The sequence below is a fragment of the Entelurus aequoreus genome, linkage group LG19, assembly GCF_033978785.1.
Source record: "Entelurus aequoreus isolate RoL-2023_Sb linkage group LG19, RoL_Eaeq_v1.1, whole genome shotgun sequence".
Lineage (NCBI taxonomy): Eukaryota > Metazoa > Chordata > Actinopteri > Syngnathiformes > Syngnathidae > Entelurus > Entelurus aequoreus.
This window is the reverse complement of record NC_084749.1, coordinates 7,451,022-7,475,987: the sequence shown is the minus strand read 5'-3', so window position 1 is coordinate 7,475,987 and position 24,966 is coordinate 7,451,022. Positions and strand designations below refer to the sequence as shown.

The 24,966-nt window shown below is 32.9% G+C and overlaps 1 protein-coding gene across 1 annotated transcript in view; it reads right to left on the bottom strand.

Annotated features, from left to right (window-relative positions):
* Positions 1-551: 551 nt before the first annotated feature.
* Positions 552-24,966, bottom strand: part of LOC133635049 (fibrillin-2-like) — a 209,583-nt gene continuing 185,168 nt past the window's right edge. The window contains exons 56-65 of the mRNA XM_062027781.1: positions 23,659-23,784; positions 22,000-22,206; positions 19,446-19,571; positions 19,248-19,370; positions 13,646-13,762; positions 13,438-13,566; positions 13,258-13,377; positions 8,915-9,146; positions 6,138-6,288; positions 552-4,323 (exon numbers count right to left, since the gene is read on the bottom strand). Of these exons, the coding sequence (XP_061883765.1) occupies positions 3,949-4,323; positions 6,138-6,288; positions 8,915-9,146; positions 13,258-13,377; positions 13,438-13,566; positions 13,646-13,762; positions 19,248-19,370; positions 19,446-19,571; positions 22,000-22,206; positions 23,659-23,784 (1,706 nt within the window). The 3' untranslated portion in view covers positions 552-3,948. The remainder of the gene's footprint in view (positions 4,324-6,137; positions 6,289-8,914; positions 9,147-13,257; positions 13,378-13,437; positions 13,567-13,645; positions 13,763-19,247; positions 19,371-19,445; positions 19,572-21,999; positions 22,207-23,658; positions 23,785-24,966) is intronic.

Below are 24,966 nucleotides of genomic sequence, written 5' to 3'. Positions count from 1 at the left end.
ATTAGTAGATTTTTTTTTAACTAAAATGTAAAAAAAAGAGGTCCGCTTCTAACAGTCAATACTATTAATAATAGTAAAAAGAGGGCCGCTTCTAACAGTCAATACTATTAATAATAGTATTGACTGTTAGACGCGGCCCTCTTTTTTTTACATTTTAGTTTAAAAAAAAATCTACTAATAAAATGCATTAAAAAATGGTGTAATAATACTATTAATAATAGTATTGACTGTTAGAAGTGGCCCTCTTTTTTTTTTTTTTACATTTTAGTTAAACAAAAATCTACTAATAAAATGCATTAAAATTTTTTGTAATAATAGACTATTATTACACAATTTTTTTACCATATTTTTAAAAACATTTTAGTTTTAAAAAAAAAAACTAATAAAATGCACTAAAAATTAGGTAATAATAGACGATTATTACATAATTTTTAATGAATTTTATTAGTAGATTTTTTTTAAACTAAAATGTAAAAAAAATGGTAATTTGCAGTAATTTCACCTCAAAATGTAGTGTATATTACTGTAAATGGGAAAAAAAAGTACTGCTGTTTTTATGGTAAAAAAAAGGCAGGTCATTTGTTTTTTGTACTGTAAATAAAAAAAACCTGCAATTTTACAGTAACATTTTGGCACCTGAGCTGCCAGTTTGTTTTTTTTTTGTTTTTTTTTACCGCTAATCAACAAGTGTGTATATTTGGGTGTATTACTGTAAATGCCAAAACGGCGGCACAGTTTATTACAGTAAAAAAAAAAAATACAGTTTTTTTCATTTGGAGAAAAATGCTGTAAAAACCAGTCAATTTCCCAATTTGACCATGAAATATATTGCTACTTTTAATTTGCACTATCAGGAAGTATAAGCTAATGAAAAATGCTGCAAATGGTAAAAAAAATAAAAAAAGGACACCATATTAGGGACATGTAACGTCACTATAAAAAGGTTAAAGGGGGTTAAATCACCAAAAAATGATTCCCGGGCGCGGCCACCGCAGCTGCTCACTGCTCCCCTCACATCCCAGGGGGTGAACAAGGGGATGGGTCAAATGCAGAGAATAATCTCACCACACCGAGTGTGTGTGTGTGTGACTATCATTGCTACTTTGACTTTAACTTAACATGACACAAGTGTTGGTTTTTAGGCACTTTAAAAAACACTTTTTTATCACTTTGGTTTATAAATTATATTTATTTGGGGTATTTTTTTTAAATACAAATACAAAGCACACCTTAAATTAAATTAAAGTTATTTTAAAAAATGTTTAAAAATTGTAACAGGCGGATGACCTCATTTGTTGACTAACTTGCTGGTAGCTTAGAGTTCCATGTCTGCTTCTCCCAGTTACTACTGGGAATACCAACTAGCACTACAACTAGAACTGGAACTGGAACTAAAACTAGCACTAGAACTAGAATTAGAACTAGAACTGAAAATGGAACTGGAACTACAACTAGAACTGGAACTAGAACTGGAACTGGAACTGGAACTGGAACTAGAACTGGAACTGGAACTAGAACTGGAACTAGAACAAGAACTGGAACTGGAACTAGAACTAGAACGGGGCCTGCAGGTCACAGGTGTTGGTGGCAAAGTCGGACATATATTGTCTTCACAGATGTTTGCTCTGAATGTAAACAACAATAACTAACTTCCTGGTCATGTTGACTAACTTCCTGGTAACTTAACTAACTTCCTGGTTGATTGACATTTTTCCTGGTAGTTTAGCTAACTTCCTGGTAGCTTAGCTAACATTTCAGCTTAACTAACTTCCTGGTTATTTAACTAACTTCCTGGTCATGTTGGCTAACTTCCTGGTAGCTTAACTAACTTCCTGGTAGATTGACATATTTCCTGGTAGTTTAGCTAACTTCCTGGTAGCTTAGAGTTCCATGTCTGCTTCTCCCAGTTACTACTGGGAATACCAACTAGCACTACAACTAGAACTGGAACTAGAACTGAAACTAGAATTACAACTAGAATTAGAACTAGAACTGAAAATGGAACTGGAACTACAACTAGAACTGGAACTAGAACTGGAACTGGAACTGGAACTAGAACTGGAACTGGAACTAGAACTGGAACTGGAACTAGAACTGGAACTGGAACTAGAACTAGAACGGGGCCTGCAGGTCACAGGTGTTGGTGGCAAAGTCGGACATATATTGTCTTCACAGATGTCTGCTCTGAATGTAAACAACAATAACTAACTTCCTGGTCATGTTGACTAACTTCCTGGTAACTTAACTAACTTCCTGGTACATTGACATTTTTCCTGGTAGTTTAGCTAACTTCCTGGTAGCTTAGCTAACATTTCAGCTTAACTAACTTCCTGGTCATTTAACTAACTTCCTGGTCATGTTGGCTAACTTCCTGGTAGCTTAACTAACTTCCTGGTAGATTGACATATTTCCTGGTAGTTTAGCTAACTTCCTGGTAGCTTAACTAACTTCCTGGTAGATTAACATATTTCCTGGTAGTTTAGCTAACTTCCTGGTAGCTTAGCTAACATCCTGGTAGCTTAGCCAATATCCTGGTAGCCTAGCTAACTTCCTGATCGTTTGGCCAACTTCCTGGCAGCTTGACTAACTTCCTGGTAGCTTAGCCAACATCCTGGTAACTTAGTTACCTTCCAGGTAGCTTAGCTATCATCCTGGTAGCTTAAACTTGCTGGTAGCTTGACTAAATCTGGTAGTTTAGCTAACTTCCTGGTACCTTAGCCAACATCCTGGTATCTTAGCCAACATCCTGTTATTTTAGCCAACATCCTGGTAGTTTAGCTAACTTCCTGATCGTTTAGCTAACTTCCTGATTGCTTGACTAAGTTCTTGGTAACTTAGCCAACTTCCTGGCAGCCGGACTAACTTATTGGTAGCTTAACCAACACCCTGGTGACTTAGTTACCTTCCAGGTAGCTTAGCTATCATCCTGGTAGTTTAGCCAACTTCCTGGTAGCTTAGCCAACATCCTGGCAACTTAGTTAACTTTCAGGTAGCTTAAACTTGCTGGTAGCTTGACTAACTTTCTGATAGCTCAGCTAACTTCCATGTAGCTTAGCTAACATAACTTTAGCTTAACTATCTTCCTGGTATTTTAGCCAACATCCTGGTAGTTTAGCTAACTTCCTGGTCGTTTAGCCAACTTCCTGATTGCTTGACTAAGTTCCTGGTAATTTAGCCAACTTCCTGGCAGCCGGACTAACTTCCTGGTAGCTTAGCCAACATCCTGGTGACTTAGTTACCTTCCAGGTAGCTTAGCTATCATCCTGGTAGTTTAGCCAACATCCTGGTAACTTAGTTAACTTTCAGGTAGCTTAAACTTGCTGGTAGCTTGACTAACTTTCCGATAGCTCAGCTAACTTCCAGGTAGCTTAGCTAACATAATTTTAGCTTAACTATCTTCCTGGTAAGGTTGGCTAACTTCTTGGTAGTTTGACTAACTTCCTGGCAGCTTAGCTGACGTCATAGATGGCCGACATTCTTTTAGCGTGACCTACTCCCTAGTTGCTAAGCCAACTTCCCGGTAGCTTAGCCAACTTTAAGTTTGGTTTTGTGAACTTGCAGCATTTCCCTGATGCACTTGTTTTGGAGTGTTTGTTTGTGTTTTTAGCATTTGTAGCATTTTTCTTTGTGTTTTACGCGTCATGGGAGTGTTTTGGAGGAGAATGAGGAGTTTGTCGCGACATTTTGGACCTCAAAAAGACAACTTTGGCACTTTTTTTTGTTTTTTTTCCCCCTCTGTTGTCTTTTTTTTCTTCTTTCTGGACTGGCCCACAAAGCGCTGGATGGACTTGATGTTTGGGGGTGGGTGGGGGGGGGGGGGGAGGGTCCGGGCTGCTGGCGTCTGCTCCACAGGGGGTCTTGTTGAAAGGACAACATGTAATAACATAAAGGTGGACTTGGGCTGAGTGACTCAGTCTTTGGTCGCCCTTGAGGACCCAAAAGGTGTGCTCAGTGCAGGTGGATGTGGAGCTTGATGCGCAGGGCGTCCCCGATGACCCCCTGCAGGTAGTCCTTGTCGTGCTGCTCCTCCAGCTGGTGGCGTCTCCGCGGGCCGAACAGCGGCAGGCTGGCCACGTCCAGCCGGTAGGAGCCGGCGGGCGGCGGCCTCTTGCCCAGCCGCAGCACGCTCTTGCCGTCGCGGCGCTCCAGCAGGCGGAAGTGTTCCTGGGCGTTGCCGTGGGTGATGACGTAGCGCACGTGGCGCTCCAGAGGCTGCAGGGCCGGCAGCAGCTCCAGGAGGGGCTCCTTGTTGAGCAGCCGGGCCAGCGACACGTTGATGGGGAGCCACGCCTGCGTGTCCACGCTGGCCAGACTCACGTGCTCCTGCTGGGCACAAGATCACACCACTTGGAGGAGAGCCGGACTACTACACAAAGTGGAACAAGACTACAAAACGGATAAAACATATTCTGACTTTCGGTTCTAATTCGGTCACCCCCCACTTACCCCCCTTAACACACGGCCCCCCTCAATCCCCAGCTGGCCCCCCTTTCCGAGTGTTACTTATTACTACTCCCACTCCACATGGAGGGACTGGAGGAAGTACTGTACACACAGTACACACAGTACACACAGTACACACAGTACACACTATACACACAATTAGGGCTGCAACAACTAATCTATAAAATCGATTCTAAAAATAGTTGCCGATTAATTTAGTCATCGATTCGTTGGATCTATGCTATGCACATGCGCAGAGACTTTTTTTACATTTTTATTATTTCTTATTTGTACATTTTTTTTTTTTTTTTTTTTTTTTTAATAAACCTTTATTTATCAACTGGAACGTTTACCAACAGCTGAGAAACAATAATCAAAATAAGTATGGTGCCAGTATGCTGTTTTTTTCCAATAAAATACCAGAAAGGATAGAAATGTAGTTTGTCTCTTGTATCCGATTATTAATCGATTAATCGAAGTAATAATCGACAGATTAATCGATTATCAAATTAATCGTTAGTTGCAGCCCTACACACAATAAACAATGTACACATTGTACACAATGTACACACTGCACACACAGTACACACTGCACACACAGTATACAATGTACACACGGTACGCGCTGTACACACAGTACACAATGTACACACTGCACACACAGTACACACTGCACACACAGTACACACAGTATACAATGTACACACAGTACGCACTATACACACAGTACACAATGTACACACTGCACACACTGTACACACAGTAAACACTGTACACACAGTAAACACTGTACACAGTAAACACTGTACACACAATACACACTGTACACACAGTACACAATGTACACATTGCACACACTGTACACACAGTACTCACTGTACACACAGTAAACACTGTACACACTGTACACAGTAAGCAATGTACACATAGTACACACAGTACACACTGTACACACAGTACACAATGTACACCTTGCACACACTGTACACACAGTACTCACTGTACACACAGTAAACACTGTACACAGTACACACTGTACACACAGTACACAATGTACACATTGCACACACTGTACACACAGTACTCACTGTACACACAGTAAACACTGTACACAGTAAGCACTGTACACATAGTACACACAGTACACACTGTACAAACAGTACACACTGCACACAGTACTCACAGTATACACTGTACACACAGTAAACACTGTGCACACAGTACACACAGTACACAATGGACACACAGTACACACTGTACACAATGCACACACGGTAGACACTGTACACACAGTACACAATGTACACACAGTACACACTGTGCACACAGCACACACAGTAAACACTGTACACAGTACACTGTACACAATGTACACACAGTACACAATGTACACACGGTACACACAGTACACATTGTACACACTGTACACACAGTACACAATGTGCACAATGTACACACAATACACACAGTACACATGGTGCACACTGTACACACAGTACACAATGTGCACAATGTACACACACAGTGCACAATGTACACACAATACACACAGTAAACACGGTACACACACAGTACACACTATACACACACAGTACACACACAGTACACACTGTACGCAGACAGTACACACACAGTACACACGGTACGCAGACAGTACACACACAGTACACACGGTACACATTGTAGAAAGGTACCTCCAGCTGGTTGTCAGCCGTGTTGCGTTTGTGGCGTCCGTTCTTGCCGCCGTTGATCTTGCACTCGTAACAAGCCTCAGGAGACAAGTCGTCCTCCTCGTCGCCTTCTGATGATAACTGGCCGGGGAAGCCTGAACCTGACAGGCAGTGACTACACACCAAACATTACTATTACTATTACTAGTACTAGTACTATTACTATTAATGACATTACTATTACTATTACTATTACTATTACTATTAATGACATTACTTTTACTATTAATGACATTACTATTACTAATACTATTAGTGACATTACTTTAACTATTACTATTAATGGCATTACTATTACTATTAATGACATTTAAACAACATATTGAGTCCAAATGTGTTTGATTGACATCTCAGCCAAACTTTCTTCAAAGTTGACATTTAATAACTTTTCTAAAATTGTACAATTTGGAGTTTGTCCAAACTTGACCAGGAACCATTGAAATGTTTTCATTTACACTTTATTTACATTTTTTTATTTAGTGCAAAAGAGCCCATTTTGATATTTTTATATATTTTAAATTTTGTAAAAATTAAGAAATTGTTGATGTTTTAAAATATTTTGTTGATGTTTTATTTAGAGGCTATTTTGATATTTGTATGTTTTTTAATTTAGAAAAAAAGAGGTCATTTTGATATATTTGTACATTTTTAATTGAGTACAAATGAAGCCATTTTGATATGTTTAAGTACATATTTTGTAACTTGGATGTAGTAAAAAAGACGCCATTTTGATATTTCAATTTTTAAAAGGGAAATATCCCTATTTTTTTTTAAATCTGTTTGAACATTTTTAATTTGTTATTTTGACACTTCTATATTTCTACATTTTTCATTTAGTACAAAAGAGGCTATTTTGATATTATATATTTTCATTGAGTTAAAAAAAGACCATTATGATATATTTTTACATTTTTAATTTACAATAAAAAAGGCCATTTTGATATTTTTATGTATTTTCATTTAGTAAAAAAAGACCAATATGATATATTTTTACATTTTTAATTTACAATAAAAAAGGCCATTTTGATATTTGTATGTATTTGTAAATAAATTAAAAAAAACATGTTGATGTATTTATGTATTTTTACAGTTTAATTTAGTACAATTTAAGCTATTTTGCGGGTTTCTCAATGTATTTTTCATTTGTTTATTTAGTAAAAAAGGATGCCATTTTAATGAATTAAAAAAGAGGGGCATTTTGCTATTTTTTAAGGGTATTTTTCATTTAATAAAAAAGGACCGTTTTGATACTTGTATACTTCCAAATGTTTAATTTAGTAAAAAATATGCCAATTTGATACTTTAATTTATTTTAAATTTTGTAAAAATGAAGCCGTTTTGATATTTTTTAAATATATTTTTAAATGTTTTATTCAGGAAAAAATTAGGCCATTTTTATATATTTTTAATCTATGTAAAAAAGCTTTATTTTTATTAAAAACGATGCCATTTTGATAGTGTCAGTTATTTTTAATTTTGTAAAAATGAAGCCGTTTTGATATTTTTAAAATATATTTTTAAATATTTTATTCAGGAAAAAATTAGGCCATTTTTATATATTTTCAATCTATGAAAAAAGCTTTATTTTTTATTAAAAACAATGCCATTTTGATAGTGTCATTTATTTTTAATTTTGTGAAAATTAAGCCCTTTTGATATTTTTTAAATACATTTTTAAATGTTTCATTCAGGAAAAAATGAGGCCATTTGTATATATTTTTAATTTATGAAAAAGCTTTATTATTATTAAAAACGATGCCATTTTGATAGTGTAATTTATTTTTTATTTTGTAAAAATTAAGCCGTTTTGATATTTTTTACATATACTTTTAAATGTTTCATTCAGGAAAAAATGAGGCTATTTGTATATATTTTTAATTGATGAAAAAAGCTTTATTATTATTAAAAACAATGCCATTTTGATAGTGTCATTTATTTTTAATTTTGTAAAAATGAAGCCGTTTTGATATTTTTTGAATATATTTTTAAATGTTTTATTCAGGAAAAAATGAGGCCATTTGTAAATATTTTTTAATTTATGAAAAAAGGTTTATTGTTATTAAAAACGATGCCATTTTGATATTTTTTAAATATATTTTTAAATGTTTCATTCAGGAAAAAATGAGGCCATTTGTATATAATTTGAATTTATGAAAAAAGGTTTATTATTAAAAACCATGCCATTTTGACTGTGTCATTTATTTTGAATTTTGTAAAAAAGAGCCCATTTCGATATTTTTCATTTCACAAAAAAATTAAGCCGTTTTTGATAATTTTTAAAAATATATTTTGATTATTAATTAATTATTTAATTTAATATATTTTAAATTTTGAGGCCATTTTGCTGTTTCTTTATTTTTATTTATGAAAAAAGGGAGCATTTTGCTATGTTTGTATATTTTTACATTTTTTATTTAATAAAAATAAAGCAATTTTGATATATATTTTTTAATATATATTTTTTTAAATACGCCATTTTGATATTTCTACATGTTTTTTATTTATTAAAAAAAGGGGGGATTTTTTCTATTTTCAAATGATTTTTTACGTTTTTAATTTAGTAAAAAAAAAAAAAAAGGCTATTTTGACACTTTTATATTTCGACATTTTTCCCTCGCTAAAAATAGAAGCCATTTTGATATATGTTAGAAATAGATTTGATCTGATTTAATCAGTCCAACAAGAACAGTGATGACAGGATGTGAAGAGACGTGCCTCCCAGACGAGGGCAGCGTACTCACCCTTGCCCGGCGCGGTAGAAGCCCCCAGGACACCCGCACAGGTACCCTCCGTCGGTGTTGGAGCAGCCGTAGATGCACGGGTTGCCGCCCTGCGAGCACTCGTTCACGTCCTGGCAGCCGCCCGCCGACTGCTCGAAGTCGAAGCCCGACGGACACACGCACTTGAAGCTGCCCAGCGTGTTGTAGCAGGAGGCGGAGCCACACATGGCGCCCGCCTGGCACTCGTTCTCGTCTGAACGCCACAAAGATGAACAACTTTGATGCCAAGTAATCAGTGTATTGTATACTCATCTCATACAGGCTTTTATTTTGTAGTGTGGAACGTTACAAAGGGTCTGATCGAGTGGAACGAGTCAAAAAGAGAACAACGCTGTCTTTAAGTTGAAGTGGGGTGGCAATTGTTTCTTCTTGGCGACACCTCGTGGTCACAAAAATTCATGAAGTTAAGCTCGTGGCGCAGTAAGTTGAATGACGCGGACACGTTTGTTACTGGATACTTTCTAATGGGCTTCTGCCTTGGAGACTTTGTGTGTACAAGAAAACAGAAAATAATAAAGTCATAATTACCAGAATGTATCAAAAATATCAAACAATTCTGAATTTAGGGCTAATATGGTTGTACAAGTTTTATTTTACTTTTATAAAGTCATAATGACCAGATTAAATTATTTTAAAAAAAACATTAGGTACGAAAAACACTAACCTATTCATTATTAACCGTCTGGAATGGACGTATGCTGTCTTTAGGTTGAAGTGGAGTGGTAATTGTAAACAAGAGACTATGACGCAGTAAATTGAATGATGCGGACACGTTTGTTACTGGATACTTTCTAACAGGCTTCTGCCTTGGAGACGTTGTGTGTACAAGAAAACAGAAAAGAATGAATTCATAATTACCAGAATATATAAAAAATATCACCAGAAAAACTATTCTGAATTTAGGGCTAATATGGTTGAACAAGTTTTATTTTACTTTTATAATGTCATGATGACCAGAATAAATTATTTAAAAAAAACTATTAATTGTGAAAAACACTAACCTATTTATTATTAACCGTCTGGAATGGACTTATGCTGTCTTTAAGTTGAAGTGGAGGGGTAATTGTAAAGAAGCGATCATGACGCAGTTAATTAAATGATGCGGACACATTTGTTACTGGATACTTTTTTTTTATACGCTTCTGCCTCGACTTTATACTGTATGTGTATTTTTTTTTTTTTACTTACAATTTTAGGAAAATAAAGTTTATAATTACCACTGTTTATTAAAAAAAATATTACAAGAAAGACAAATCTGAAGTTAGGGTTAATATGGTTAAGTAATTTATTATTATTATTTTTTAATTTACATTTCTAGAATAATGTAGTAATATTACTGGAGAATTTTTAAAAATAATTTTAGGTGAATAATTACCAGAATAAATTAAAAATATTACAATAAATATATACATATATAAATATATATGCTCATGACGAATGATGCGGATACTTTTTTTACTGGATACTTTCTAACACGCGTCTTTCTTGGAGACTTTGAATGTGTATACAAGAAAAAAAACTTACGATTTTAGGCAAATAAAGTCATAATTTTAGGATATTACAAAAAATAAATAAATCTGAATTTAGGATTAGCATAATTGAATAACAATTTTTTTTATTTTACTTTTATATTTCTAGAATAATGTAGAAATATTATTAGAGAACAATGGTATGGTTTTAGGTGAATAAAGTCATAATTACCAGAATAAATAAAACAAATTACAAGAAAAAGAAATCTGAATTTAGGGCTGAAGTATTTTTTTTTATCGGAGTTGTTATTCTATTTTCCCCACAGTGGTATTTATGAACAACACTAACCTATTTATTATTTTCAATGCTGGAGAACATTATTATTGTGTGTTGTGGACTCACCCTCACACTGTATTATTAGGTGTGATGTGGACTCACCCTCACTGTATTATGAGGTGTGTTGTGGACTCCCCCACACACTGTATTATTAGGTGTGTTGTGGACTCACCCTCACACTGTATTATTAGGTGTGTTGTGGACTCACCCTCACACTGTATTATTAGGTGTGTTGTGGACTCACCCTCACTGTATTATAAGGTGTGTTGTGGACACACCCTCACACTGTATAATGAGGTGTGTCGTGGACTCACCCACACACTGTATTATGAGGTGTGATGTGGACTCACCCACACACTGTATTATGAGGTGTGATGTGGACTCACCCTCACACTGTATTATGAGGTGTGCCGTGGACTCACCCTCACAATGTATTATGACATGTGCCGTGGACTCACCCACACACTGTATTATGAGGTGTGCCGTGGACTCACCCACACACTGTATTATTAGGTGTGATGTGGACTCACCCACACACTGTATTATAACATGTGATGTGGACTCACCCTCACACTGTATTATGAGGTGTGCCGTGAACTCACCCACACACTGTATTAATAGGTGTGATGTGGACTCACCCACACACTGTATTATAACATGTGATGTGGACTCACCCTCACACTGTATTATGAGGTGTGGCGTGGACTCACCCTCACAATGTATTATGACATGTGTTGTGGACTCACCCTCACACTGTATTATGAGATGTGTTGTGGACTCACCCTCACACTGTATTATGACATGTGATGTGGACTCACCCTCACACTGTATTATGAGGTGTGCAGTGGACTCACCCTCACACAGTATTGTGAGGTGTGATATGGACTCAACCACACACTGTATTATGAGGTGTGCCGTGGACTCACCCTCACACTGTATTATGAGGTGTTGCGTGGACTCACCCACACACTGTATTATTAGGTGTGTTGTGGACTCACCCACACACTGTATTATAAGGTGTGTTGTGGACTCACCCTCACACTGTATTATGAGGTGTGATGTGGACTCACCCTCACTGTATTATGAGGTGTGTTGTGGACTCACCCACACACTGTATTATTAGGTGTGTTGTGTACTCACCCTCACACTGTACTATGAGATGTGTTGTGGACTCACCCTCACACTGTATTATGACATGTGATGTGGACTCACCCTCACACTGTATTATGAGGTGTGCCGTGGACTCACCCTCACACTGTATTATGAGATGTGTTGTGGACTCACCCACACACTGTATTATTAGGTGTGTTGTGGACTCACCCTCACACTGTATTATGAGGTGTGATGTGGATTCACCCTCACACTGTATTATGAGGTGTGATGTGGACTCACCCACACACTGTATTATTAGGTGTGATGTGGACTCACCCTCACTGTATTATGAGGTGTGTTGTGGACTCACCCGCACACTGTATTATTAGGTGTGTTGTGGACTCACCCTCACACTGTATTATGACATGTGTTGTGGACTCACCCTCACACTGTATTATGAGATGTGTTGTGGACTCACCCTCACACTGTATTATGACATGTGATGTGGACTCACCCTCACACTGTATTATGAGGTGTGATGTGGACTCACCCACACACTGTGTTATTAGGTGTGATGTGGACTCACCCACACACTGTATTATGAGGTGTGATGTGGACTCACCCTCACTGTATTATGAGGTGTGATGTGGACTCACCCTCACACTGTATTATGAGGTGTGCCGTGGACTCACCCTCACACTGTATTATGAGATGTGTTGTGGACTCACCCACACACTGTATTATTAGGTGTGTTGTGGACTCACCCTCACACTGTATTATGAGGTGTGATGTGGATTCACCCTCACACTGTATTATGAGGTGTGATGTGGACTCACCCACACAATGTATTATTAGGTGTGATGTGGACTCACCCTCACTGTATTTTGAGGTGTGATGTGGATTCACCCTCACATTGTATTATGAGGTGTGATGTGGACTCACCCACACACTGTATTATTAGGTGTGATGTGGACTCACCCTCACTGTATTATGAGGTGTGATGTGGACTCACCCTCACTGTATTATGAGGTGTGTTGTGGACTCACCCGCACACTGTATTATTAGGTGTGTTGTGGACTCACCCTCACACTGTATTGTGACATGTGTTGTGGACTCACCCTCACACTGTATTATGAGATGTGTTGTGGACTCACCCTCACACTGTATTATGACATGTGATGTGGACTCACCCTCACACTGTATTATGAGGTGTGATGTGGATTCACCCACACACTTTATTATGAGGTGTGATGTGGACTCACCCTCACACTGTATTATGAGGTGTGATGTGGACTCACCCACACACTGTATTACGAGGTGTGATGTGGACTCACCCACACAGTGTATTATGAGGTGTGCCGTGGACTCACCCACACAGTGTATTATGAGGTGTGCCGTGGACTCACCCACACACTGGTTCCACTGGTAGTGCTGCACGTAGCCTTGAGGACATCCACAGCGGAAGCCGCCCATCATGTTCTGGCAGCCATGTTGGCAGCGGTGGTTGCTGCTGCACTCGTCCACGTCTGTCAATCACACGCCGTCACCTCTCTGTCCGCACCCGCCCTCACCTCACCTGGACTCACCCTCGCACTCCACACCCGACGTGTCCAGGGAGAAGCCCTTGGAGCACTCGCAGTTGAAGCTGCCCGGCGTGTTGACACAAGCGGCCTGGGACCCGCACGCGGAGCTCTGAGCCGTGCACTCGTTGTTGTCTGGGGGGGGGGAGACCAGACTGGGTTAGGGTCTTTGTGATCCGGGCCAGGACGGCGTGGTGGTGTGACGGGGTCTGACCGATGCATGCCGTTTGATGCTGAGTGAAGCCGGGAGGACACTTGCAGGTGAAGCCGCCGATGGTGTTGACACAAAGGAACTGGCAGTTGTGCTGCTTGCTGGAACACTCGTCCAGGTCTGGTTGGGACACGTACAAACACCTTCAAATACTACAAAATACCCTCATAGGAGGATTTACACGTACAAACACCTTCAAATACTACAAAATACCCTCATAGGAGGATTTACACGTACAAACACCTTCAAATACTACAAAATATCCTCATAGGAGTATTTAGGGATGGACAAAATACTGTAACGCAGGAATAAAGACATTTCATCACCAGAATCAAATATTACAAAAATAAATAAATACTTGAGGTCAAAATGACCAGAATTATTTACAAATATTACAGGAAAAATATATTTCAGGCCAGGAATTTTTGTTAAAATTTTTGGCAAAACAAAATAAGTCATAACTGCAAGAATAAAGCAGAAATATTACCATAAAAACATTCTATGATTTTAGGGGAAGAAAGTCATAATTACCATAAAAAAATTAGAAATATAACAAAAAAAAATTTTTGGCAGAATTTTAGGCTAGTCTGGTAGAATAAAGAAAGATTAATACAAATAAAAGGAAAAAAACCTTATGATTTTTAGCAAATAATGTCATCATTTCTAGAATGTAGTGGAAATATTACTGGAAGAAAACTGTATGATTTTAGGGGAATAAAGTCAAATTAACCACAATTAATTTTAAACAATTGTAAAATAAAAAAAACCTTGTGGTTTTTGGCAAATAAGGTCATAATATCCTGAATATGGTTGAAATATTACTCGAAAAAATAATTTGATTTTAGCAGAATAAAGTCATAATTACCAGAATTAAAATAAAATATAACAACATTTTTTTCATTTAAATTTCAGGCGAGTAAAATAGAATACAATGGAAAAAAAAGTCAAGTTTTAGCAAATAAAGTCATAATTTCTTTAAAAATGTGTGTTACTAGAAGAAAATGGTATGGTTTTAGGGGAATAAAGTCATAATTACCAGCAAAAAAATAAAAAATATAACAAGAAATATTTTTTCAGAATTTTAGGCTAATATGGTAGAATAAAGGAAGATTAATAATATTAGAAGGAAAAAAAAACTTATGATTTTTAGCAAATAATGTCATAATTTCTAGAATGTAGTGAAAATATTACTGGAAGAAAACTGTATGATTTTAGGGGAATAAAGTCAAATTAACCACAATTAATTTTAAACAATTGTAAAATAAAAAAAAACCTTGTGGTTTTTGGCAAATAAGGTCATAATATCCTGAATATGGTTGAAATATTACTCGAAAAAATAGTTTGATTTTAGCAGAATAAAGTCATAATTACCAGAATTAAAATAAAATATAACAACATTTTTTTCATTTAAATTTCAGGCGAGTAAAATAGAATACAATGGAAAAAAAGTCAAGTTTTAGCAAATAAAGTCATAATTTCTTTAAAAATGTGTGTTACTAGAAGAAAATGGTATGGTTTTAGGGGAATAAAGTCATAATTACCAGAAAAAAAATTCCAATATAACAGGAAATATTTTTTCAGAATGTTAGGTTAGTATGGTAGAATAAAGGAAGATTAATACAAATAGAAGGAAAAAAACCTTATGATTTTTAGCAAATAATGTCATCATTTCTAGAATGTAGTGGAAATTTTACCGGAAGAAAACTGTATGATTTTAGGGGAATAAAGTCAAATTAACCACAATTAATTTTAAACAATTGTAAAATAAAAAAAACCTTGTGGTTTTTGGCAAATAAGGTCATAATATCCTGAATATGGTTGAAATATTACTCGAAAAAATAGTTTGATTTTAGCAGAATAAAGTCATAATTACCAGAATTAAAATAAAATATAACAACATTTTTTTCATTTAAAATTCAGGCGAGTAAAATAGAATACAATGGAAAAAAAGTCAAGTTTTAGCAAATAAAGTCATAATTTATTTAAAAATGTGTGTTACTAGAAGAAAATGGTATGGTTTTAGGGGAATAAAGTCATAATTACCAGCAAAAAAATAAAAAATATAACAAGAAATATTTTTTCAGAATTTTAGGCTAATATGGTAGAATAAAGGAAGATTAATAATATTAGAAGGAAAAAAAAACTTATGATTTTTAGCAAATAATGTCATCATTTCTAGAATGTAGTGAAAATATTACTGGAAGAAAACTGTATGATTTTAGGGGAATAAAGTCAAATTAACCACAATTAATTTAAACAACTGTAAAAAACAAAAACAAAAAAACCTTGTGGATTTTGGCAAATAAGGTCATAATATCCTGAATAAGGTTGAAATATTAGTAGCAAAAATGACAAATATAACAAAAAAAAAAGTTTTCTCAGAATTTTAGGCTAGTATGGTAGAATAAAGGAAGATTAATAAAAATAGAAGGACAACCTTATGATTGTTAGCAAATAAGTTTATCATTTGTAGAATATTTAGTGAAAATATTACTGGAAGAAAACTGTATGATTTTAGGGAAATAAAGTCAAATTAACCACAATTAATTTAAACAATTATAAACTAATAATAATAATAATAATAATAATTAAAAAAAACTTGTGGTTTTTGGCAAATAAGGTCATAATATCCTGAATAAGGTTGAAATATTACTAGAATAAAATAGTTTGATTTTAGGAAAATAAATAATTACCAGAATAAATAAAAAATATAACAACATTTTTTTCATTTAAATTTCAGGCGAGTAAAATAGAATACAATGGAAAAATTAGATAAAATTAAATTCAGAATTTTAGGCTAATATGGTAGAATAAAGGAAGATTAATACAAATAGAAGAGAAAAAAACCTTGTGATTTTTCGCAAATAAGGTCATCATTTCTAGAATGTAGTGGAAATATTACTGGAAGAAAACTGTATGATTTAAGGGGAATAAAGTCAAATTAACCACAATTAATTAAAAAAATTGTAAAAAACAAAAACAAAAAAAAATGTGGTTTTTGGCAAATAAGGTCATAATATCCTGAATAAGGTTGAAATATTACTAGAAAAAATAGTATGGTTTTAGGAGAATAAAGTCATGATTACCAGAAAAAAATAAAAAATATAACAAATTTTTTTTCATTAAAATTTCAGGCTAGTAAAATAGAATACAATGGAAAAATTACCCCCCTAAAAAAATCACGTTTTAGCAAATAAGGTCATAATTTCTTAAAAATGGTATATGTTACTTGAAGAAAATGGTATGGTTTCAGGGGAATAAAGTCATAATTACCAGCAAAAAAATAAAAAATATAACAAGAAATATTTTTTCAGAATTTTAGGCTAATATGGTAGAATAAAGGAAGATTAATAAAATTAGAAGAACATTTGCAAATAAGGTCATCATTTCTAGACTGTAGTGGAAATATTACTGGAAGGAAACGGTTTGATTTTAGGGGAATGAAGTCAAATTAACCACAATTAATTTAAACAATTGTAAAAACCAAAAACCAAAAAAAAATTGTGTTTTTAGCCAAATAAGGTCATAATATCCTGAATAAGGTTGACATATTACTATAAACATTTTTATTACTATGACTTTAGAAGAATAAAGTCATAATTACCAGAATAAATTAAAAATATAACAACATTTTTTTCATTAAAATTTTAGGCTAGTAAAATAAAATACAATGGAAAAATTACCCCCCTAATATCTTACCTATTATTATCTTTCTAGTCAAATATCTTACATATTAATGTTTTTATAGTCAAATATCTTACATATTATTGTCTTTATAGTCAAATATCTTACATATTATTGTCTTTATAGTTAAATATCATACATATTATTGTCTTTATAGTCAAATATCTTACATATTATTGTCTTTATAGTTAAATATCTTACATATTATTGTCTTTATAGTCAAATATCATACATATTATTGTCTTTATAGTCAGATATCTTACATATTATTGTCTTTATAGTCAAATATCTTACATATTATTGTCTTTATAGTCAAATATCTTACATATTATTGTCTTTATAGTTAAATATCTTACATATTATTGTCTTTATAGTTAAATATCTTACATATTATTGTCTTTATAGTCAGATATCTTACATATTATTGTCTTTATAGTCAGATATCTTACATATTATTACCTTTATAGTTAAATATCTTACATATTATTGTCTTTATAGTTAAATATCATACATATTATTGTCTTTATAGTCAGATATCTTACATAATATTGTCTTTATAGTCAAATATCTTAAATAAATATAAATGTAAATAAATATAAATATAAATATTTATATTTATTTATTTATTATAAATATCTTACATATTATTATCTTTATAGTCAAATATCTTACTTATTTTTGTCTTTATAGTCAAATATCTTACATATTATTGTCTTTATAGTCAAATATCTTACATATTATTGTCTTTATAGTTAAATATCTTACATATTATTGTCTTTATAGTGAAATATCTTACATATTATTGTCTTTATAGTCAAGTATCTTACATATTAATGTTTTTATAGTCAAATATCTTACATATTATTGTCTTTATAGTTAAATATTTTACATATTATTGTCTTTATAGTCAACTATCTTACATATTATTGTCTTTATAGTCAAATATCTTACATATTATTGTCTTTATAGTCAAATATCTTACATATTATTGTCTTTATAGTCAAATATCTTACATATTATTGTCTTTATAGTCAACTATCTTACATATTATTGTCTTTATAGTCAAATATCTTACATATTATTGTCTTTATAGTCAAATATCTTACATATTATTGTCTTTATAGTCAAATATCTTACATATTATTGTCTTTATAGTCAAATATCTTACATATTATTGTCTTTATAGTCAAATATGTTACATATTATTGTCTTTATAGTTAAATATCTTACATATTATTGTCTTTCTAGTCAGATATCTTACATATTATTGTCTTTATAGTCAAATATCTTGCATATTATTGTCTTTATAGTTAAATATCTTACATATTATTGTCTTTATAGTCAAATATCTTACATATTATTGTCTTTCTAGTCAAATATATTACATTTTATTGTCTTTATAGTCAGATATCTTACATATAATTGTCTTTATAGTTAAATATCTTACATATTATTGTCTTTCTGGTCAAATATCTTACATATTATTGTCTTTATAGTTAAATATCTTACATATTATTGTCTTTATAGTCAAATATCTTACATATTATTGTCTTTATAGTCAAATATCTTACATATTATTGTCTTTATAGTGAAATATCTTACATATTATTGTCTTTATAGTCAAATATTTTACATATTATTGTCTTTATAGTCAGATATCTTACATATTATTGTCTTTATAGTCAAATATCTTACATATTATTGTCTTTATAGTCAAATATCTTACATATTGTTGTCTTTATAGTCAAATATCTTACATATTATTGATGAAAAAGTAAATTGCCTACTTTAAACACGTACAAACGTGTAAACGTATGCTGGTTGTTATTTCCAGTAGTTCCGAACAGGAAGTTACAGCCAAGCCTTTCAAAACAATGGCTGCCTGGTGTGTGCTGATGATGATGACGATGAGGATGATCACCTTTGCAAGTTTTTCCGTCAGGCTGCAGACTGTAGCCTCGAGGACAGGAGCACAGGTAGCTGCCCTCCGTGTTCTTGCACAGGAAGTTACACGGCTTGGGCGACAGCGCGCACTCGTCCATGTCTGCAGAGCAAACAAAAACAAACAAAATGTCGGAAAAAAAACCCTGAATAAATATGAACAAAAAGGTGATCTTACCGACGCAGGACGTAGCGGTGAAGTCGGTCTTGTAGCCGATGTCACAGTGGCAGCGGAAGGATCCGATGGTGTTGATGCACTGGCCGTGAACACACAGGTCGGGCACCACCTGACACTCGTTGATGTCTGCATGAAAACGTCTCATTAATGATTTTGGTGTATTTATTGCCATCCTAACATTGAAACATTACTAGTATTCATTCTTTGATCGCAACAACTGAAACTGTCTGCCCCTGCTTGTGTAACATGTTTAGCCTCGTCCTCCGCTGATAATAGTACTTGTAGGAAATGTAGCATATTTGGCGCAGTGGAGGTTTATTAAGTCAGGGGGAGCGGCTCCACACTGTGTATGGACATACAGGCTGGCTAACCAAAAGTGTATGAAGTATCAACCTGAGGGGATCGAGTTTTGTGGTTGACGTTGAAAGGTGTTAGTCCACATTGGCTGACCACATACTTTTGGCCGAGCAATCGGCGTTAGGGGCGGGTGTATCGGTCCAGATAGTGACAGTATGGATACCAAACTGAGTATTGCTCTCGTATTGATACCAGTTTGAAGAGATCCATACTTTTCTCCATGTCATACACTTGGCCCCTCCCCCACCAGACTATATATATATATACTGTGTAAATATATACAGTATGTATGTATGTATATATAGATATATTTTTAAATATATATATATATATATATATATACACATATATGTATGTATGTATATATGTATGTATATATATATAAACTTTTTTTTACCTACTTTTATCTACTTCAGACATTATTTTGCCTATTATTTACCTTCCTTAACCTTATTATGTTTTAAAAATATATATTTTTTACTTAATATTATTTATAATTTAATATATCTATCTATCTATCTATCTATCTATCTATCTATCTATCTATCTATCTATCTATCTATCTATCTATCTATCTATCTATCTATCTATCTATCTATCTATCTATCTATCTATCTATCTATCTATCTATCTATCTATCTATCTATCTATCTATCTATCTACATATATATATATATATCTATATATATATATATATATATATATATATATATATATATATATATATATATATATATATAGATATATATAGTGTATATATGTATTTATTTACCTTGTTTTATCTACTTCTTACCTTATTTTTCCTATTATTTACCTTCCTTGACCTTATTTATGTTTAAAAAATATATTTTTTAATCTAATATTTATCATTTAATATCATATATATATATATATATATATATATATATATATATATATATATATATATATATATATATATATATATATATATATATATATATATATATATATACATATACTGTATATACGTGTATATATATATATATATATATATATATATATATATATATATATATATATATATATATATATATATATATATATATATATATATATAGTGTAGCCTATATATAAATATATATAGTGTATATATGTTTTTTTGGCCTACTTCTTACCTTCTTTTATCTACTTCTTACCTTATTTTTCCTATTATTTACCTTCCTTGACCTTACTTATGTTTAAGAAATAAAATGTTTTACCTAATAATATTTATCATTTAATATTATATACACACATATATATATATATATATATATATATATATATATATATATATATATATATATATATATATATATACTGTATATACATGTATATATATATATATATATATATATATATATATATATATATATATATATATATATATATATATATATATATATATATATATATATATATATATATATATATATATATATATATATATATATATATATATATATATAGTGTAGCCTATATATAAATATATATAGTGTATATATGTTTTTTTGGCCTACTTCTTACCTTCTTTTATCTACTTCTTACCTTATTTTTCCTATTATTTACCTTCCTTGACCTTACTTATGTTTAAGAAATAAAATGTTTTACCTAATAATATTTATCATTTAATATTATTTACACACATATATATATATATATATATATATATATATATATATATATATATATATATATATATATATATATATATATATATATATATATATATATATATATATGTGTATTTTTTAATCTACTTCTCACCTTATTTTTCCTATTATTTACCTTCCTTGACCTGCTTTTACTTACTTATTACTTAACTTATGTTTTTTTTACTTAACATTATTAATCATTTTATACTATATACATATACATTCATAGAAATAGATATATAACATAACAATACTAGATATTATATTATATATTGTACAAATAATAAAACATATAAATATAAATGATATATATTATAGTAATTATTATATACAATATAATTTTTTTTCTTATATCATTACATTCTTTTATTTTGCTGTATTTAGTAAAAATAAAATAGAAGTGTATTCACATAAAAGTTTGCATGTAAAAAGTGTCTACTTGCTCCATGATGGATTCCACATGTTTTATTTACATGTTTTTATGGAACACTCCTTAACTGTGGATCGTCTACAAGTCCTGTGCACGCAAGAAGTGGACTCACCCCTGCCGTCGGTGGTGTAGCCGGGTCCCAGAGGACACATCTTCTTGTAGAGGACGGTACCGGGCACAGGACAGAGTTCACACTGGGACCCCCAGCCTCGGCCCGTGTTGCAGCAGCACTCTGACTTGGTCACGCTGTTCCTGTTGGTGGACGACTGCTGGCACATAGTCTGCAGGGTCTCCATGTAGCAGAAGCCCTGGCGGTTGTCTGCAGGGACACACACCCGGGACTTGTGGACTCATGCTACACCTCAGCTACCCGAGGTGCCACGGACCTCCCTTACATAAATACTTCAACGACCCATCCTACCAATTATTACCTTCTTTTAACTTTGCCTACTTGCCTTATTTGACCTACTTTTAGACCTTCTTTGACCTTCTTTTACATACTTTTTTTTAACCCATTTTACCAATTATTACCTTCTTTTTCCTGTTTCTTTCTTTATTTTGCCTTCTTTTAATGTCTTATCTTATCTTACCCACTTTTTTACCTTCTTTTACAAACTTTTTTTTACCCATTTTACCAATTATTACCTTCTTTTATCTTTGCCTACTTCTTTATTTTGCCTTCTTTTAATGTCTTACCTTATTTTATTTACTTCTTTACCTTCTTTGACGTACTTTATTTACCCATTTTACCAATTATTACCTTCTTTTAACTTTGCCTACTTGCCTTATTTGACCTACTTTAATACCTTCCTTGACCTTCTTTTACATACTTTTTTTAACCCATTTTACCAATTATTACCTTCTTTTACCTTCTTTTTCCTGTTTCTTTCTTTCTTTTGCCTTCTTTTAATGTCTTATCTTATCTTACCCACTTTTTTACCTTCTTTTACAAACTTTTTTTTTACCCATTTTACCAATTATTACCTTCTTTTACCTTTGCCTACTTCTTTATTTTGCCTTTTTTATAGTCTTACCTTATTTTACCTGCCTTTTTACCTTCTTTGACCTTCTTTTACATACTGTTTACCCATTTTACCAATTATTACCTTATTTTACCTTACGTTACTTGTTTATTTTGGCTTCTTTTAATGTCTTACCTTATTTTATTTACTTCTTTACCTTCTTTGACATACTTTATTTACCCATTTGACCAATTATTACCTTCTTTTAACTTTGCCTACTTACCTTATTTTACCTACTTTAATATACCTTCTTTAACCTTCTTTTACATACTTTTTTTAACCCATTTTACCAATTATTACTTTCTTTTACCTTATTTTTCCTATTTCTTTCTTTATTTTGCCTTCTTTTAATGTCTTATCTTATCTTACCCACTTTTTTACCTTCTTTTACAAACTTTTTTTTTACCCATTTGACCAATTATTACCTTCTTTTACCTTTGCCTACTTCTTTATTTTGCCTTTTTTATAGTCTTACCTTATTTTACCGACTTGTTTACCCTCTTTTACATACTTATGACCTTATTTTACCCACTTGAATTTCCCTCTGGGTCAAAAGCAAATCTATTAATCTACTTTTTACTTAATTTGACCTGCTTTTAAGCCTCTTTTACTACTACGTTCAAATGTCCTCTTACTACTTCTTACCTTACCTGACTAACGTGTGCTGGGTATTAGTCATACATGGGAGTGCGTGGTAACCACGGTGACCAGAGGCACGGTTGCTAACTAGTGCTGTGGAAACATCTCACCGATGCACTCGGTTCTCGTGGAGCTGGGCTCGAAGCCGTCGTTACACTCGCAGCTGTAACTTCCCACCGTGTTGACGCAGCGTCCGTTCTTGCAGATGCCGGGTTTGGCTCGGCACTCGTTCAGGTCTGCAGGGCACAGGAGGACATCCAGGGTTGGAGTACAACGTTCAAAAAAACACACCACTTCTTGCTAAAAGGCTTCTTAATGCAGTCATTTCTGTTTTGCCGTAGTCAGGAAGCAGTCTTTGCCATTCAGTTGAATGTGTTGCGCCGTACAACGTGTTAATACTCCAAGTATTGCCCTGACTACACATCAGCTGTTTGATTGTCCGTGCATCTTTGTTGTACTGTTCATTAACACGTGTTGAAATGGCCGTGTAAAATCGCCGATGCTAATCAGTAGCATGCTTATGGCTATGCACAGGTACATTTGTTTTTTATTTTTAATAAATTAGCATTTTTAATTTTTTGGAACTGTTCACATTGTCATTATGGGTTATTGTGTGTAGAATTTTGAGGACAAGTATACATGTATTCCATTTTGAAATAAGGCTGTAATAGAACAACATGTGGAAAAAGCTGTGAATACTTTCATACTTTTTTTTTTTTTTTACCCATTTGACCAATTATTACCTTCTTTTACTTTATTTTGTCTACTTCCTTCTTTATTTTGCCTTCTTTAATCTTATCTTATTTTACCTACTTTTATACCTTCTTTGACCTTCTTTTACATACTTTTTTTTACCCATTTTGCCAATCATTACCTTATTTTACCTTTGCCTACTTCTTTATTTTGCCTTCTTCTAATGTCTTACCTTATGTTACCTACTTTTCATCTTTCTTTATTTTTTTAACCTTTTTTTTACCTTCATTTACCTACATTTTTACCTCCTTATTATCTTCTTTTTCCCACTTCTACTTCTTACCGTATTTTACCTACTTTTTATTTTCTTTTTAAAACGTTTTCCTTAATTTTTTCCTTCTTTTATCTACTTATTACCTTATTTTACCTACCTTTTACATTCTTTCACCTTCTTTACATACCTACTATTGTACTTTACCTACTTTTATACCTTCTTTGACCTTTTTTTTTACATCAATTTTTAACCAATTTGACAAATTATTACCTTATTTTGCCTTCTTTTAATGTCTTACCTTATTTTATCTACTTTTATACCGTCTTTGACCTTTTTTGCATACTTTATTTACCCATTTAACCAATTATTACCTTATTTTACCTTTGCCTACTTCTTTATTTTGCCTCCTTTTAATGTCTTACCTTATTTTACCTACTTTCATACCTTCTTT